The sequence below is a fragment of the Coregonus lavaretus genome (genome assembly GCF_964263955.1).
Source record: "Coregonus lavaretus genome assembly, chromosome: 16".
Lineage (NCBI taxonomy): Eukaryota > Metazoa > Chordata > Actinopteri > Salmoniformes > Salmonidae > Coregonus > Coregonus lavaretus.
Genome location: NC_140003.1, coordinates 18,050,447 through 18,068,555, shown reverse-complemented (window position 1 = coordinate 18,068,555; position 18,109 = coordinate 18,050,447). Strand labels below are relative to the sequence as shown.

The 18,109-nt window shown below is 42.3% G+C and overlaps 1 protein-coding gene across 1 annotated transcript; it reads left to right on the top strand.

Moving 5' to 3' along the window:
• Positions 1-1,777: 1,777 nt before the first annotated feature.
• On the top strand, positions 1,778-3,423 carry LOC311143425 (interleukin-1 receptor-like 1; the record flags this gene model as incomplete). The annotated part of the gene is made up of 4 exons (XM_084179245.1): positions 1,778-1,907; positions 2,032-2,163; positions 2,560-2,724; positions 2,837-3,423. 4 exons carry the CDS (start codon positions 1,778-1,780, stop codon positions 3,238-3,240), a joined length of 831 nt encoding a protein of 276 aa, XP_084035371.1. The 3' UTR covers positions 3,241-3,423.
• Positions 3,424-18,109: the final 14,686 nt, after the last annotated feature.

The window sequence follows — 18,109 nt, the reverse complement described above, 5'->3', positions numbered from 1 at the left end:
TTTCCTGTAATCCATGGCTTCTGGTTGGGGTATGTACGTACGGTCACTGTGGGGACGACATCATCGATGCACTTATTGATGAAGCCAGTGACTGATGTGGTGTACTCCTCAATGCTGTCTGAAGAATCCCGGAACATGTTCCAGTCTGTGCTAGCAAAACAGTCCTGTAGCTTAGCATCTGCGTCATCTGACCACTTTTTTATTAACCGAATCACTGGTGCTTCCTGCTTCAGTTTTTGCTTATAAGCAGGAATCAGGAGGATAGAGTTATGGTCAGATTTGCCAAATGGAGGGCGAGGGAGAGCTTTGTATGCGTCTCTGTGTGTGGAGTAAAGGTGGTCTAGAGTTTTTTTCCCTCTGGTTGCACATTTAACATGCTGGTAGAAATTAGGTAGAACGGATTTAAGTTTCCCTGCATTAAAGTCCCCGGCTACTAGGAGCGCTGCATCTGGATGAGCGTTTTCCTGTTGATTAATGGCCTTGTACAACTCATTCAGTGCAATCTTAATGCCAGCATTGGTTTGTGGTGGTAAATAGACAGCTATGAAAAATATAGATGAAAACTCTCTTGGTAAATAGTGTGGTCTACAGCTTATCATAAGATACTCTACCTCAGGCGAGCAAAACCTCGAGACTTCCTTGGTATTTGATTTTGTGCACCAGCTGTTGTTTACAAATATACAGAGACCGCCACCCCTTGTCTTACCAGAGTCTGCAGTTCTGTCCTGTCGGTGTAGCGTATAGCCCGCTAGCTGAATGTTATCATTGTTGTCGTTCAGCCACGACTCCGTGAAACATAAGATATTACAGTTTTTAATGTCCCGTTGGTAGGATAACCGTAATCTTAAATCGTCAATTTTATTCTCAAAAGATTGAACGTTGGCTAATAGGATTGATGGGAGAGGCAGTTTACTCGCTCGCCGTCGGATCCTTACGAGGCACCCGGATCTGCGTCCGCGATATCTCCGTCTCTTCCTCACGCGAATGACGGGGATCTGGGCCTTGTCGGGTGTCTGTATGATATCCTTCGCGAACGCCTCGTTGAAGAAAAAATATTCGTCCAATGCGAGGTGAGTAATCGCTGTCCTGATATCCAGAAGCTCTCTTTGGTTATAAGAGACGATGGCAGAAACATTATGTACAAAATAAATTACAAATAACGCGGAAAAACACACATAATAGTACAATTGGTTAGAGGGCTGTAAAACGGCAGCCATCTTCTTCCGGCGCTGTTCATTGCCAAAAGCCAAAAGTATCTTTCTGACTAAACTGTGTGTTTGTCTCCTTCAGCTCTCTCTGCCTCGCATACTCCTCAGATCAACCTGCCTAGAGACGGAAGCACAGAGACCACTGACCTGTGTAGGGATCACACCTGGCTCAAATACTTTCAAATACTTGTGTTGTGCTTGATTTGGTTTGCCCGGTATATCTCTCCGTCTTCGTTGTATCTCTTGTTCTTCATAGACACCACAAAGAAGTTGAGGTGTGAAGCATTTTGTGGGCAGAACATTGTAGACAACTGTCACGTGTGGTGGGAGATGAACGGAGTGGAAGTGGGTTCGCAGCAGCAAGGCTACTCAGTGATCACCACCAGGTAGGTACACACATGCACACACGCACGCACACACATGGATGCACGCATACACACAAGCATACACACACTTGTTTTTGAGAACATGGTAACAGAATTTACACAGACCCCAGATTCACCATTGAGAATTCACTGTGTGAATATTTTGTGTGTATGTGTTACTGTAGCGATTTGGAGGTATCTTCAATGCGGAGTATCTTCACGGCTATCCTGACCATAGACACAGTGACTATCAAGGACCTCCAGTCAGAGTTCAAGTGTGTTGCCAGAAACGACCAGGAAAGGATTCATGCAGTGGTGACTCTCAAACCAAGATGTTAGTGCACACACACTTACACAAACATCACTCAGACACACATCCACATGTCACACAAACAAAATCACACATATACACTCTGTAACTTTCTTGGTGTTGTGTCCTCCATGTCTTCCCCCAACAGGGTTTATATTTATGGGTCTATGTGTGGCATTGCTGCTCTTCTTCTTGCTAGCTGCTGTAGCCGTCAAAGTGTTTGACATCGATCTGGCTCTCCTCTTCCGTGGAGTTTTCAAATGCTATGATCGATCTGAGGGTAAGAACATCTAGCCATAGACTAAAGTTTACTGATGCTATTTCACTAAGATATTTCATTGTACAGAAATGCTTATTCAGCCTACATTATCTGTATAGTATTGCGTACCATATAAACATATTACTACATTTAGTTTTTAGTCACCACACAGGAGCACTCTAACCTTGTACTGTACAGTAAATGTCTCAATCGGCCCACTGATTGTGCAGTTGTTTGCAGTAGGCCTTTCGCAACAGGTCCCGCCTTGGGTCAATCCCACTACTAGTGTAGAAGTAATGGGCCATTTTATACTAAAATAACTCAATTTCAGTTCAAATGGAATTGAATCAAATCTCTCAAATCTACTCCTTTCATGCTGAGGTTTGACAGAAACCTCCTCTTTGTCTGTGTTTTCAGATGGGAAGGTCTATGATGCTTACATTGTCTACCAAATGGATGGCATAGACAAAGACATGGAGGAGAAAGTGTATCACTTTGTGAGCAGTGTTCTGCCGACTGTCCTGGAGCAGAAGTGTGGCTTTAGACTCTTCATCCACGGCAGAGACGACCTACCTGGAGAAGGTTGGTTCTTTCAGACTGTGTCCTGCCCTCTAAGAAGCAAATGTAACAGTAATAAACAGTACCAAAGTCGAAAGTTAACTTCTCCTGCTCCTCTCTGTTCTGTTGTCCCCAGACCGCATGGAGTTGGTGGAGGCCTGCATGCGGCTGAGCAGGAGGCTGATTGTCATCCTGACCCCCAGCTCAAGGTCAGGCTCAGGAGGTCAAGGGTCATGGGGCCAGTGGGGCTACTCGTCATCGTTGACCTCAGCGGAGGACTATGACTGTCAGGTGGGGCTCCACCAGGCTCTGGTCCACAGTGATATGAGCGTCATACTCATCCAGCTGGGAGACATGGGGGAGGGGGTCTACACACACCTGCCCCCCGGCCTGCAGCACCTGGTCCGCAAGAGTGCCCCCTTAATGTGGCAGGAGGGAAAGCGTGGGTCGACGTTGCCCAACTCAAGCTTCTGGAAGAGGGTGCGTTACATGATCCCTTGGCCGCGCCACTCAACTAGTTTTGACAACCGGTTAATATGACTCTTCTATGTGAACGATCAGAAGGTCTGAGGACTTGAAGTGCGGTTGGAGGTCTGGGATTCTGTTATAGAAGAGAACACCCCAGGTTGTCTCTGAAAATCCTTATTCCAGTCATAGAAATAGAATGAATGATTCCAGTGCTGTGCAGAGATATACACAGGTTATCTGAGAACGTCACAAAAATGATGTGTACGCTTCAATGTGGCAGAAGGCCGTGTGTTGTTTTGATTCTGGATGGCTAGCAACAATGAAAAGAAACTGCCATGTGGGGAATTGTAAATGACTAATTTCAGCAAGTGTTATCTTGTTCTTTATTTTTATTTTATATATATATATATATATATTTATGTATTGTTTTTGGGGGGGGGGGTGGATCAGCTTAATATTGCAGATAGATTGTATCTTCTATCAATGTAATTGTCTGCATCACTTCTAATCCCCCATGTTTTTTTTTTTTTTTTTTTATATATATATACTCCCCTTTATTACTTTTCAACCCCACCATCCTTTCCCTACTTGGAGTAAATTAGTGAACAACAATGCCCAGGCCTCTACTTCCGTTCTATACTTACTATCTACACCTTATGGACAAAGTTAATTTTACAATAATTCTATTATATATATATTTTATTTTTATTTATTTTTTATTGCTCCTGAACTTCTTCTACTCTCAACCTCTCCGATCATTTTCATGATGTCCATCCGGTTTGCTTCTATATGCCATATCTTTCTAACTGTGCTCTTTCCCAAAAGCTCCCAACATACAACCTATATACTTATTATGGACACAGTATGCTTACATTATTAGCTATCTTTGTTATTATTTGTTATTTGTTATTAGTCCCATCCTTCAACTCTATTCAATACCTCCCATCTATCTCTTAACACCATCCATATAGGATTTCTATTTGCCATATATATTTCAACCGTACTGTGATGTTTTACAAAAGTTCTGAACCTTTCTATTCTCATTGCTTCTACAGATTGTGAATTTAAAAAACATTTTTGCTAAAAGTATTATTATATTATTGATTGATTGACTATGACTTTTCAGATCACCCAGTAATGCTATCTGCAAGGTTAGTTCCAGGTAAATATAGCAATCCTTTAGCCATTCCTGGACCTGTGTCCAAAAACAAGCTACAAATGGACAGAACCAAACCAAATGATCTCTGGTCCTCTGTAGCTCAGTTGGTAGAGCACGGCACTTGTAACGCCAAGGTAGTGGGTTCGATCCCCGGGGCCACCCATACACAAAAAAATGTATGCACGCATGACTGTAAGTCGCTTTGGATAAAAGCGTCTGCTAAATGGCATATTATTATATTATTATCTAATGATTCTGTCTCTTCACAGCAAAATCTGCAGAGCTGGGAAGATTGTATCCCCCATATAAATAACATTCTATTGGTAGCAAGAATTTTATATAATAATTTAAATTGAAAGATTCTAATTTTTGAATCCGGTGTCGTTTTGCGTGTCAGTTCATAAACACTATGCCATGGCATCGGTACGTCAAAGATCTCTTCCCAACTACTTTGCAATCTATATGGGACGGCTGTCAATCCTTTGGTCCTTAAGTGAAACTGATATACTTTTGTCGTATCTGATGAGTGGTGGCCATTATTGCCACAACCCATCAAATGCAAGTAAATATAGTTAGTCAACTTCAAAGCAATCCCCCAAAAACAAAGCCTCTAACCCTTCAATACTACAATTCCCATCAAACCCCAGTGATGCAGAGCCTCCAAAATGCAATTTTTCATGAAATAGTATTTGCCAAGCCTATGTGAAATTGTCATCAAATATTTTGTAAGGGATGATTTTTGTGAACTAGCCTGATATCTGATCCTCTCGTCTGCCTCGTCACACCTTGTCACGTGACGCACGTCAGTCACACGTTAGCCCCTCCTCTCTCCTGTCTCTCATGACAATGGAACAAAGACACAGAAACAGCTTTTAGTAGTTAATGCAATCACTGAGTATTTCCAACCATTCAATATTCGTTCGTTCTACATTATTCACTCTAAGACTAAACTCAGAACTAAATAGATCGTTCAAAAACATTTTTATTTTATTTTAATCCGTCATTTAATTTAATTCATTATACTCCGCCAACATATATTTAATGTATAAATTCAATAGGTCACAAAACAAGTTTCATCTTTAACCATCGCCGTTTAAACTAGAATACTCGTGTTAAATCTCTCCTCTTTGTCTGTGTCCATTTCCCTTGCAGGGTAACGCCAAATGGGACCTATGACCTTAACCCACCATTTTGGTTTGTAGGCTTAGCACACCCGCATGTTGTAGTTTTAGCCCCGTAAAATCAAGCGCATGCGCACATCCACTTAAGCCCATGCTTACCACACAATACAACGATAGCATTACGCTACAGCGTCACTATTTTCTACCTTATACTCACACAATTACACATAACAGAGCTCACATTTGCGTAGAACTTTACATTCTACACACACATACATATTTTAAGAGACTTTAATCCATCGCAATGGGGTCTCTAAGGATACGTTAGCATGTAGCACACAACACAATTAGCATTTAGCATTAGCCGCCATGTACCATGTAGCAGGAAACACACTCCCATTTAGCACTAACATTAGCCTTAGCCTTTAGCTAACTGCGGCCTACCCAGCCCTAAGTAACCTGCACTGCCCTATCAATTTTAAACATATTTATCCTACCGTTTTTGCTACCGAGACTAATGAGCATTACACCGAGAAATTAGACCCAATCAGATATCCCGTCGGACGAAAGTCAAATCATAATCACAATCAGATAAACCTCATTAATCCGAGCTCTCTTTAAAAAAAAAAACCCACCGTCCACCCATTCTATCGTGTAAACGGATTTGCCAGCCCAACATCTAAAATGGCCCCCCCTGGAGGTCTTAAGTGGTACAGTGCCCTAAAGAATGCGCATATCTGCCTTAATCGTACACTTCAATACTTAAATCCTACCGTTTAATGCTCTAAAACTTCCCAATTATCTGCCGTTTCCAATGGAATAAATTTTAGCAGACTCTAGTCGACCGCAATAACGCCACCCGAGGCAAGGTCGGAATGGTACATCTCTCCAGTGTACACAAGTCGTATCCAATCTAACAAACTCCGAAGCGGTAAGAAACACTCGCCATTTTTTTTTGGCCATGCTTCAAAGCGAGTTAGCCTGGCGGTTGACTGAAACAAGGAAGAGACGCAAACCCAGCCCCACGTTGGGCGCCATTATGTCGTATCAGGTGAATGGTGGCCATTATTGCTGTCAACAAAGAGTCCGTCTATGCTGCATCGTGTTAGAGGCTTTTATTAAAATCACGAGGTTACAGCATAAATGACAGGTGACATGACACCCGGGGAGCGACGCCTCCGAATGGCTGCTCGTTCTGACTTCTTCTTTGTTTAACCCCCCTATTTATAAACAATGAAGCTCCCTCTTCTGGCCAATCCCCAGTCTCCCCTGTCTACAAGACACTTCCGGTCTGTTGTATATGGCGTCACACCCAAAACATTCCCTCTTGATACTAACACAAACAACATTCCATTTCTTCATGAAAAACATTTAACAGAGACATAATCTTCAGATACGATACTTTTTTATTTATCACAGTTTTCCTTAACCAATTATGTTCTTTAATGCACATGCTAGAATAGGGGCACGCACCAGCTTTCCCTTGAGCACCTCGAAGGCCCTCTGACAGGTGTCAGTCCACTCAACCGGGTGGTTCTTCTTTCCCAACTGCGTGGTCCTAGTCAGTAAAGCATTGAGAGGGGCTGCGATGTTAGCAAAGACAGTAATGAACCATCTATAATAGCCCACGAATCCCAATAATGAGCGTATTGAGCGCTCCAATCGTGGATGGCGCCGCTTCACATTCTGCACGAGGGTAATAAGCAGGTGAATCATCCTCAGCTGTGTTCCAACACAGGCCTGTGAAGAGATGCTACTTGGGGAAAAAACACAGACACACTGAAATCCATTTATGTGTATGCTGTCAATCAACTAAAAAAAAAGCTAAATAAGCATGCGTTTCTTTTACGAAAACATGGTTTTCAACATGGTTGAATGGGAAAAGAAAACAATTATGTCGCACTCTGTGATAAATACACTGATGAAACGCTGCAATGTCACTGGAGGGTATTCAACAGACATTTACCATTTAATCGACTTGATCTCATCTCATTGCAATATTTGATGTTTGTCTAAAGGCCGGATTTTGGAACGATTCATTATGACTTGGAGTGACCTGACTTGTCAAAATTATGACATTAGCTGGTCAAAATAATGACTTCAAGAACACCAAATCAGTTAAGTTTAGGCAAGGATTCAACTTGGTTAAGGTCCAAGCTAAAAGGTCCAGGCTATGTTATTCACCAGACACTTCTGGGGACGAGGTTAGGAGAGGTTTAAAAAGAAAAAGTAGTCCCTGGTCAACAGCCTGCTTTTCTCTAAACAAATCTTTACTTTACAAAGATTTAGTCAGCAAATACGATCCCTTGGAGGGGTTGAGTTTTCCCATAACTGCTCACATATTCTGCATTCAATTACAGCAATGTTGTTGTGGCTGTGTTGACGTTGCTGATGTAAATATTTAGTCATCTGGTCATCATCGTGACCTTTCATCGTAGTTGACCCCTGGCGGTTTTCTATTTCTCCACTTACTCTTTTCTCCTCCCATATAACTTGTTCCTTCTCTTCTTCCCTCTTTCCCTCCATCCACTCCTCCTGCACTGAATCGTGGGTCTCGTCACTCATCTCGAGCTGACTAGTTCAGAGCGAGGGATTCTGGGGGAGGACAAATGCCCCAGGAGGCCAGGCCTATGTAGCTGGATATGGTTGAATACGACCCCCTCCAGTCATTCACAGGCTCATTAGTTAGATGCGAGTCCTGTGCGCTCTCACTTCTTACGAAGACTAATTTAGCTAACATCAGCATTGAACTAAATGGTCTAAATGGTACAACGCTCCAAAGCCCCTAGGGGGTGGGAGATGGGACATTTTTAAAGTAAGCAGAAATTACTGCCGTCCAAGTCAGCATAATGTTTATCCCACTCCCACTGTATCTGTCGTTACAGTGGGAGTGGGAAATTTAAATTGTCACAGTGAGACCCAGTAGTCAAAATGAATCAGCCATTAATTTCGTATCCAATCGCAACTCATAGTCAGTTGAAACTGAGATGATTATCTTTATTCCTACTCCATCCCTTATCTTCCTCTATAGATGAATATACATTATAATGGTCAATACAGACATATTGCTATGCATCCGAAGCCTCTGTGAAATAAATACGCACGAATATAAAGTTCAGATACAGGAAATCTTTACTGTCCAAATACAGTAATTTGATTGCAGCAGTATACATACAATAGAAATACAAGTATACTACAAATCAGGTAAACAAAAACATAAAAAAGTAGGCAATTGATGAAAGATAACCTTAGCGCTACGGACTACGAAAAGTTTGGGACAGTCACCCAAGGTAATTAGGAAACCATATCTAATTTGGGCGAACTATCCCTTTATGCAAAGACGTTAGCTGCTCCTTTTACCAGTAGGGGTCTCCCTAAAACTATTTACAGAACTACAATTCTGCTTCTCAAACAGATTATACAATGTGCTGGGCCATCTGTTTCAATGGCTAATCAGGGGAATCAGACTCCATTTTCTTCTCTCTGGCCTCTTCACCTCATATCAGTAAACTCCCCAGTAGAGACCCTGCTGCAGCCCCTATAGTTGTCCCTGTGGCTGCCCTTAGTGGTGCCCTCACAGAGCAAGCCATGGCCCCAACCACTGCCCCCAGTACTGCTGCCCCAACCTTCAGCCATGGTGCTACTCCCTGTTCATCTCCAACACTCTGCTCTCGTCCTGCTGTGTCCCTCTGCCTCTCCTCTTCCTTCTGTGACAACATCTGTGTCTTTCTCAAATGTCTATGTTGAGTCTCTGTAAAAGAGAGCGCATGCATTATGATTTAGCATTAACAATCACCATGTTTTACATTATTTAACTACATTTATAGCTAAATTAGATCTGAAATGGAGGCAATTCACGCACTCACTTAGATAAGAGGTGTCCACCATGTCTGCAGGTGCTGTAGATTCCTCTCTGTGTAGTTGCATTCGATCCTCCTTAATCTTCAGATGGTTGATCATGTCTTCTTCACTCACGTTATTCTGATGCTTAATCTCTGTTACCTTTCTCTCAAGCTTTGAAACCTGCCTTTCTTTCATTTCATTCATTTGTTTATTCTCTTGTAACTCCTTCTGTAAAACAACTATTGTGGCATTCAACTCCTCTTCTCTCACTTTATTCTGATGGTTAAACTCAAGTTTTGATATCTCCCCTTCTTTCCTTTCATACCTGTGTTTATTCTCCTGTAGCGGTTTCTGTAAATCAGCTATTGTGGCATTCAACTCCTCTTCTTTTTCAAACGTTCTCTTTTCCAGGTTTTCTATTTTGTCTCTCATTTCTTTACTTTCTGTTTTATGCTTCTTCTCCATCTGATCCAATGCTCTGTCGTTCTCCACACACATTTGTTTGAGGGCCTCTTTCTCTCGCTCATACTCCATATGTCTCTCTTCTGTCTCCTTTTCTCTCATTGTGCTTCTCTGCTCCATCTCTTTCAACATTCCATCATTCTCCTCATATCTCTTATGTATTTTCTCTACTTTCCTCTCTTTCTCTTCAATCATACTTTTAAGCTTGTTATTCTCCTTCTCTACCTTCTCTAGTCTTCTCCCAATCTCCTCAGAGCTTTTTGTCAACTTCTTGTTGCTCTCCCCGAGCTCCCAGTACATTTTGAGCCAGTGTCCACCATCGTTTCCCACCACTGTCTCCTCAATTTTCTCCAGAAGTTATTTGACCTGAGGGCCTCCAGCCGTGCTTGTGTTATCAAAGACATGGTACCTGTCACCACATTTATCAACAAGCCACAGAAGGGCAGGCCATCTCTCGATGTGATGTTCGATGGTTGTGTCTCCAAGCTTGTCTCCCCAGGTGAATAACACTATAGCTTGACTCCAGACTGACCAGCCAATCAGATTCAGTTGTTCTTCTGCTCTTGACCTGTCTGTCTCTGTGAATGTTTCGTCACTGCGTACGACCACGAGGACAGCGTGCGGCTCTGGAGCACAAAGAGATGCACCTTGGGTAATCTGAAGTATTACTACTTCAGGAGTATCCTCAGTGCAGTATCGCCCATGCCACCCGGGTGTGTCCACCACTGTGACTTGCCTTACGGCGATGTCACCCTGTCTCTTCACACTGTGAGAAGTCGTGTGTCCAGCCTCAAAGTTTTCCTTACCCAAGATGCTATTTCCAGATGAGCTCTTCCCAACCCATCGCGGTCCCACTATGATGATTCTCTGCTCAGCTTCAGATAGTTGGTGGGACTTACCTGAATGGGAGATATTTATTTTAGATAACATAATCTATTTCCATGATTTCATATATCGCACCGAACCAATTAAAATATAAGGGTAAAGGTTTGGGGGAAATCATTAGGTAAAAAATATATATATATATATATTTAGAATTTTTTTGATCCTCACCCCTGAGCAGAGATCTGAGTGTTTCCCTCTGTCTCTGAACCTTCATCCGTCTCAGGCTCGCCCTCTCATCCTCTGCTGTCCTCTTAACTTCAATTGCCATTGAAAACCTCTCATTCATGACAACATAACCAGGACCACCTGCCACCATTTTATCTATCTTCCTCAGCAGCTCTGGGACCTGAGTGACATCATCGCACCATGTGTTGGCCTTAGTGTTTAAAGCATGGTACCTATGCCCACACTTCCCCACCATCTCCTGGAGAAACCCATGTCTCGCTATGTGATCCTCTAGTGACATTCCCCTGAGTTTCTCACATCTGGTAAACACTACCATAATGTGTCTCCAGACTGTGTGGTTTAAAAGCTTGAGGGGGCCCTCTACTGTCCATTCCCTGCCTTTGCGTGGGTTCAAAGGGATGACCATGAGGAAGACATGGGGACCTGGTTGACACATGGACATACTGGCTTCTATGTTACGGTGGACAAGGAGAGGGTCCTGCACGGAGTACTGGATGCATCTGTCTGGTGTGTTGACCACAGTGACCTGCCGGCCGTTCACTAGACTCTGTCTCCTCACACACATCTCCACGTCCCTCCTGGTGTCAAACAGCTTCCTGTCCAGGATGGTGTTTCCTGTTTGACACTTCTCCAGCCAATCCCTCCCCAGGAGGATGATTCTCAGCTCAGGGAGACTACGCTGGTCCCCTACTAGAGAGAAGAGGGCATGTTTTATAAAATATAACACACTTGAATTTAGGCATTACAGTATGACCAAATTTCCAATATATGACCAATATTTTAGCTAGAATCAACATAACATATTACTATTGATGACTAGGCCTATAAATACAATGTGAGAAAACTATAAACAATGCACTGAAAATGTAAGCTTAGATATAACTCAGTAACTGACCATTCTGTCTCTTTGCTCTGGAAGCCATTTAGAACCTCTCTCTCCCTTTGTTGGACTTCACTGAAGTATACTCATTCAACCCTGCTATCATTTCCATTATCTTTCGTTTTGACATGCTGGTCATGTGGGCGCTCAACAGTCAAAGTCCAATTTCTCCTGACTGTAATATAACTCTACCCACATTGCTGATAAATGACAATTAGTTCATTAAAGATAGCACATCTTCATAAAGCTAATTACATTGACTGACAGACACAGTTATATACAGACTTGTCGGAATGTATTTAGACCCCTTGACTTTTTCCACATTTTGGTAAGTTACAGCCTTATTCTAAAATTGATTAAATCGTTTTTTCCCCTCATCAATCTACATACAATACCCCATAATGACAAAGCAGAAACAGGATTTTAGACATTTTAGCTAAAAAAAATTACAAATATTAAACGGAAATATCACATTTACATAAGTATTCAGACCCTTTACTCAGTACTTTTCTAAAGCATCTTTGGCAGCGATTACAGCCTCGAGTCTACTTGGGTATGACGCTACAAGCTTGGCACACCTGTATTTGGGGAGTTTCTCCCATTTTTCTCTGCAGATCCTCTCAAGCTCTGTCAGGTTAGATGGGGAGCATTGCTGCACAACTATTTTCAGGTCTCTCCAGAGATGTTAGATCGGGTTCAAGTCCGGGCTCTAGCTGGGCCACTCAAGGACATTCAGAGACTTGTCCCGAAGCCACTCCTGCTTTGTCTTGGCTGTGCGCCTCACAGGTCCTCAACTGGCAGCTTCATTAAATAGTACCCGCAAAACACCAGTCTCAACGTCAACAGTGAAGAGGCGACTCCGTGATGCTGACCTAGGAAGAGTTGCAATGAAAAAGTCCAGTGTCTGAGTTCTTTTGCCCATCTTAATCTTTTCTTTTTATTGGCCAGTCTGAGATATGGCTTTTTCTTTGCAACTCTGCATAGGTCAGCATCCCTGAGTCACCTCTTCACTGTTGACGTTGAAACTGGTGTTTTGCGGGTACTATTTAATGAAGATGCCAGTTGAGGACCTGTGAGGCGCCTGTTTCTCAAACTAGACATTCTAATGTATTTGTCCTCTTGCTCAGTTGTGCACCTCGGCCTCCCACTCCTCTTTCTATTCTGGTTAGAGCCAGTTTGCAAGACTTTCTGGAGTCACTGAAGGCTTTAAAGCTTAAATAATAAAGAGCTGAGTTTGAAATCCAGTGTACAGTATTTTCTTCAGATACAGTTGAAGATTGTACTGAAGAGACCCGCTCCCTTCAACCTGCTTGTGCAAGAGATCTATTATCTGTGTTTTCCCCCCTCCTTAGTGAAAGCGCCATTTAGACATGGTGGTGTCAAAGTGAGATTTGATAGTTGATTCTCAGTTTGTCATTCAAAAGGTCTATTTTTGCCAAAGCATGTGAGCAAATGATCTGCTAAATACAATTATAATTTAAAAGTCAATACAACATATTCATAATTTATATTTATATTAAATACAACTCTTCATAGTTTGGGACACATGTAAGTAGTCCAAGTCTATGGTAGGACTTGCATATAAACCATGGGTATTTGTAACACATGGGTGTTTCAATGTGATATGGCTATGTGAAGGGGGTGACTAATACAGTGCCTTGCCAAAGTCTTCAGACCCCCTGGATTCATTTTATTGTGTTACAATGTGGGATTAAAATTGATTTAATTGTCATTTGTTTAATCAATAATTTACAAAAACGAATATTTAATGTCAAAGCTGAATTATTATTATTTTTTAAGATAAATAAAATAATCATAACTAAAATATAGTCGTTGCATAAGTGTTCAGCCCCTTTGTTTAGGCAAGCCTAAATTAGTTCAGGAGTAAAATCTAGCTTAAAAAATGACATAAATTACATGGACTCACTCTGCAAAATAATAGGGGTTGACATAAAAAAAATTATGACTAACCCATCCTCTGTCCCCCATACATACAACATCTGTATGTTCCCTCAGTCAAGTATTGCATTTCAAGCACAGATTCAACTACAAATACAAGGGAGCTTTTCGAAAGCCTCATAAACATTTACATTTACATTTTAGTCATTTAGCAGACGCTCTTATCCAGAGCGACTTACTTAAAGAAGTGCAGTGATTGGTAGATGTGTAACAATAACAAATCAGACATTGAATATCTCTTTAAGAATGATCAAGCTAATAATTATGCTTTGGATTATGTATTAAACCACCCAAACACATCAAGGATACAGTTGTCCTTCTGAACTGAGCTGCAGGAAAGGAATGAAACTGCTCAAGGATGTTACCTTGAGGCCATTTGTGATTTTTAATCAGCTACAGAGTTCAATGGCTGTGAGAGGCATCATGGTATTGGTGTGCTTGACATTGGCAAATACTGGAGAGTTTTTCAGGATAAATAGAAACGGAATGGCGCTAATCACAGACAAAATCCTAGAGGAAAACCTGGTTCAGTCTGCTTTACACCAGAGACTGGGAGAGGAATTCACGTTTCAGCAGGACAATAACCTATACAATGCAAGGCCAAATCTACACTGGAGTTGCTTACAAAGAAGAGAGTGAACGTTCCTGAGTGGCCAAGTTACAGTTTTGACTTAAATCTCCTCGAAAGTCTATGGCAATACTTGAAAATTGCTGTCTAGCCATGATCCCCAACATCTTGACAGAGCTTGAAGAATTTTGAAAAGACTAATTGGAAGATATTGCACAATCCAGGTGTGCAAAGCTCTTATAGACTTACCCAAGAAGACTCACAGCTGTAATAGAATCCAAAAGTGTTTCTAACATGTATTGACTCAGGAAGCTGAATACTTATGCAAAGACTATATTGTAGTTATTTAATTTGTATTATCTTTTTTTTAAAGATTATTTTGTGTAGATTGTTGACAAAAAAAATCACAATTAAATCCATTTTAATCCCACTTTTAAGTGAACAACCTTTAAAACGGTCAGATTTCAGTTTCAAATTTTTAACATTACTTAATTCTTTAGTTTCGAGAACTTGAACAAAAATAAGAAAATTAGACATTACAGCAGTGCCATGTATTCATGGATTCCAGGCTTCCCCCCAAAATACATAAAAATACATAAAATCATGTATCTTTCGTCTCTCTGTGTTTCATAATTTTCCTTCAATTCGCAAGTGGCGGAATGTATCTTACAGGAGAAAGCATCCAAGCAAGCGAAACAGCGCCCCTCTGTCTCTCTATGTGTAGGCCATATATCTGATGCTGTCTGGTCCAAACGAGTATGACATTGTTGCCAACGACTCATGGTGTAATTGTAACAACATACAGGAACTCAAGTAATTTTGTTCACCTGACCTAGAATTCCTCACAATCAAATGCCGACCGTATTATCGCCCAAGAGAATTCTCTTCGGTTATTGTTACAACCGTGTATATCCCCCCTCAAGCCGATACCACGACGGCCCTCAAGGAACTTCACTGGACATTATGCAAACTGGAAACCATATACAGTGCGGGAAAAAAAGTATTTCATCCCCTGCTGATGTTGTACGTTTGCCCACTGACAAAGAAATGATCAGTCTATAATTTTAATGGTAGGTTTATTTGAACAGTGAGAGACAGAATAACAACAACAAAATCCAGAAAAACGCATGTCAAAAATGTTATAAATGGATTTGCATTTTAATGAGGGAAATAAGTATTTGACCCCCTCTCAATCAGAAAGATTTCTGGCTCCCAGGTGTCTTTTATACAGGTGACAAGCTGAGATTAGGAGCACACTCTTAAAGGGAGTGCTCCTAATCTAAGTTTGTTACCTGTATAAAAGACACCTGTCCACAGAAGCAATCAATCAATCAGATTCCAAACTCTCCAACATGGCCAAGACCAAAGAGCTCTCCAAGGATGTCAGGGACAAGATTGTAGACCTACACAAGGCTGGAATGGGATAATAGACCATCGCCAAGCAGCTTGGTGAGAAGTTGACAACAGTTGGTGCGATTATTTTCAAATGGAAGAAACACAAAAGAACTGTCAATCTCCCTCTGCCTGGGGCTCCATGCAAGATCTCAACTCGTGGAGTTGCAATGATCATGAGAACGGTGAGGAATCAGCCCAGAACTACATGGGAGGATCTTGTCAATGATCTCAAGGCAGCTGGGACCATAGTCACCAATAAAACTATTGGTAACACACTACGCCGTGAAGGACTGAAATCCTGCAGCGCCCGCAAGGTCCCCCTGCTCAAGAAAGCACATATACAGGCCCGTCTGAAGTTTGCCAATGAACATCTGAATGATCCAGAGGAGAACTGGGTGAAAGTGTTGTGGTCAGATGAGACCAAAATCGAGATCTTTGGCATCAACTCAACTCGCCGTGTATGGAGGAGGAGGAATGATGCCTATGACCCCAAGAACACCATCCCTACCGTCAAACATAGAGGTGGAAACATTATGCTTTGGGGGTGTTTTTCTGCTAAGAGGACAGGACAACTTCACCACATCAAAGGGACGATGGACGGGGCCATGTACCGTCAAATCTTGGGTGAGAACCTCCTTCCCTCAGCCAGGGCATTGAAAATGGGTCATGGATGGGTATTCCAGCATGACTTAACCCAAAACACACGGCCAAGGCAACAAAGGAGTGGCTCAAGAAGAAGCACATTAAGGTCCTGGAGTGGCCTAGCCAGTCTCCAGACCTTAATCCCATAGAAAATATGTGGAGGGAGCTGAAGGTTTGAGTTTCCAAACGTCAGGCTCGAAACCTTAATGACTTGGAGAAGATCTGCAAAGAGGAGTGGGACAAAATCCCTCCTGAGACGTGGGCAAACCTGGTGGCCAACTACAAGAAACGTCTGACCTCTGTGATTGCCAACAAGGGTTTTGCCACCAAGTACTAAGTCAGGTTTGCAGAGGGGTCAAGTACATATTTCCCTCATTAAAATGCAAATCAATTTATAACATTTTTGACATGCGTTTTTCTGGATTTTCTTTTGTTATTCTGTCTCTCACTGTTCAAATTAACATACCATTAAAATTATAGACTGATCATGTCTTTGTCAGTGGGCAAACGGACAAAATCAGCAGGGGATAAAATACTTTTTTCCCTCACTGTATCCTGAGGCTGCATTTATTGTAGCTGGGGATTTTAACAAAGCAAATTTGAGAGAAAGGCTACCTAAATTCTATTAGCATATTGACTGCACTGGAATGCTGGACCATTGTTAGACTCATTTCCGCTATGCATAAGGCCCTCCCCAGCCCTCCTTTCGGCAAATCTGACCACGACTCCATTTTGCTCCTCCCTTCCTATAGACAGAAACTCAAACAGGAAGCATCCGTGCTTTGGACTATTCAACGCTGGTCTGACCAATCGGAATCCACGCTTCAAGATTGATTTGATCACGAGGACTGGGATATGTTCCGGGTAGCCTCTGAGAATAATATAGACGTATACGCTGATTCGGTGAGTGGGTTTATAAGGAAGTGTATTGGAGATGTCGTACCCACTGTGACTATTAAAACCTACCCTAACCAGAAACCGTGTATAGATTTGCGAAAAACTGAAAGCACGAACCACCGCATTTAACCATGGCAAGGTGACGGGGAATATGGCAGAATACAAACAGAGTGGTCGTTTCCCTCCGCAAGGCAATCAAACAGGCAAAACGTCAATATCGAGACAAAGTGGAGTCGCAATTCAACGGCTCAAGCACAAGACGTATGTGGCAGGGTTTACAGACAATCCCGGACTACAATAGGAAAACCAGCCACGTCTTGCTGACGTCTTGCTGCCAGACAAGCTAAACAAGTTCTTTGCCCGCTTTGAGGATAACACAGTGCCACCGACGCGGCCAGCTACCAAGGACTGTGGGCTCTCCTTCTCCATGGCCACGTGAGTAATTTAAACGTGTTAACCCTCGCAAGGCTAACGGCCAAGACAGCATTCCTAGCCGCGTTCTCAGAGCATGCGCAGACCAGCTGGCTGGTGTGTTTACGGACATATTCAATCTCTCCCTGTCCCAGGCTGCTGTCCCCACATGCTTCAAGATGGCCACCATTGTTCCTGTACACAAGAATGCAAAGGTAACTGAACTAAATGACTATCGCCCCCTATCACTCACTTCTGTCATCATGAAGTGCTTTGAGAGACTAGTCAAGGATCATATCACCTCCACCTTACCTGTCACCCTAGACCCACTTCAATTTGCATACCGCCCCAATAGGTCCACAAACGATGCAATCGCCATCACACTGCACACTGCCCTATGCCATCTGGACAAGAGGAACACTATTGTAAGAATGCTGTTCATTGACTATAGCTCAGCATTCAACACCATAGTACCCTCCAAGCTCATCATCAAGCTTGAGGCCCTGGGTCTCAACCCCGCCCTATGCAATTGG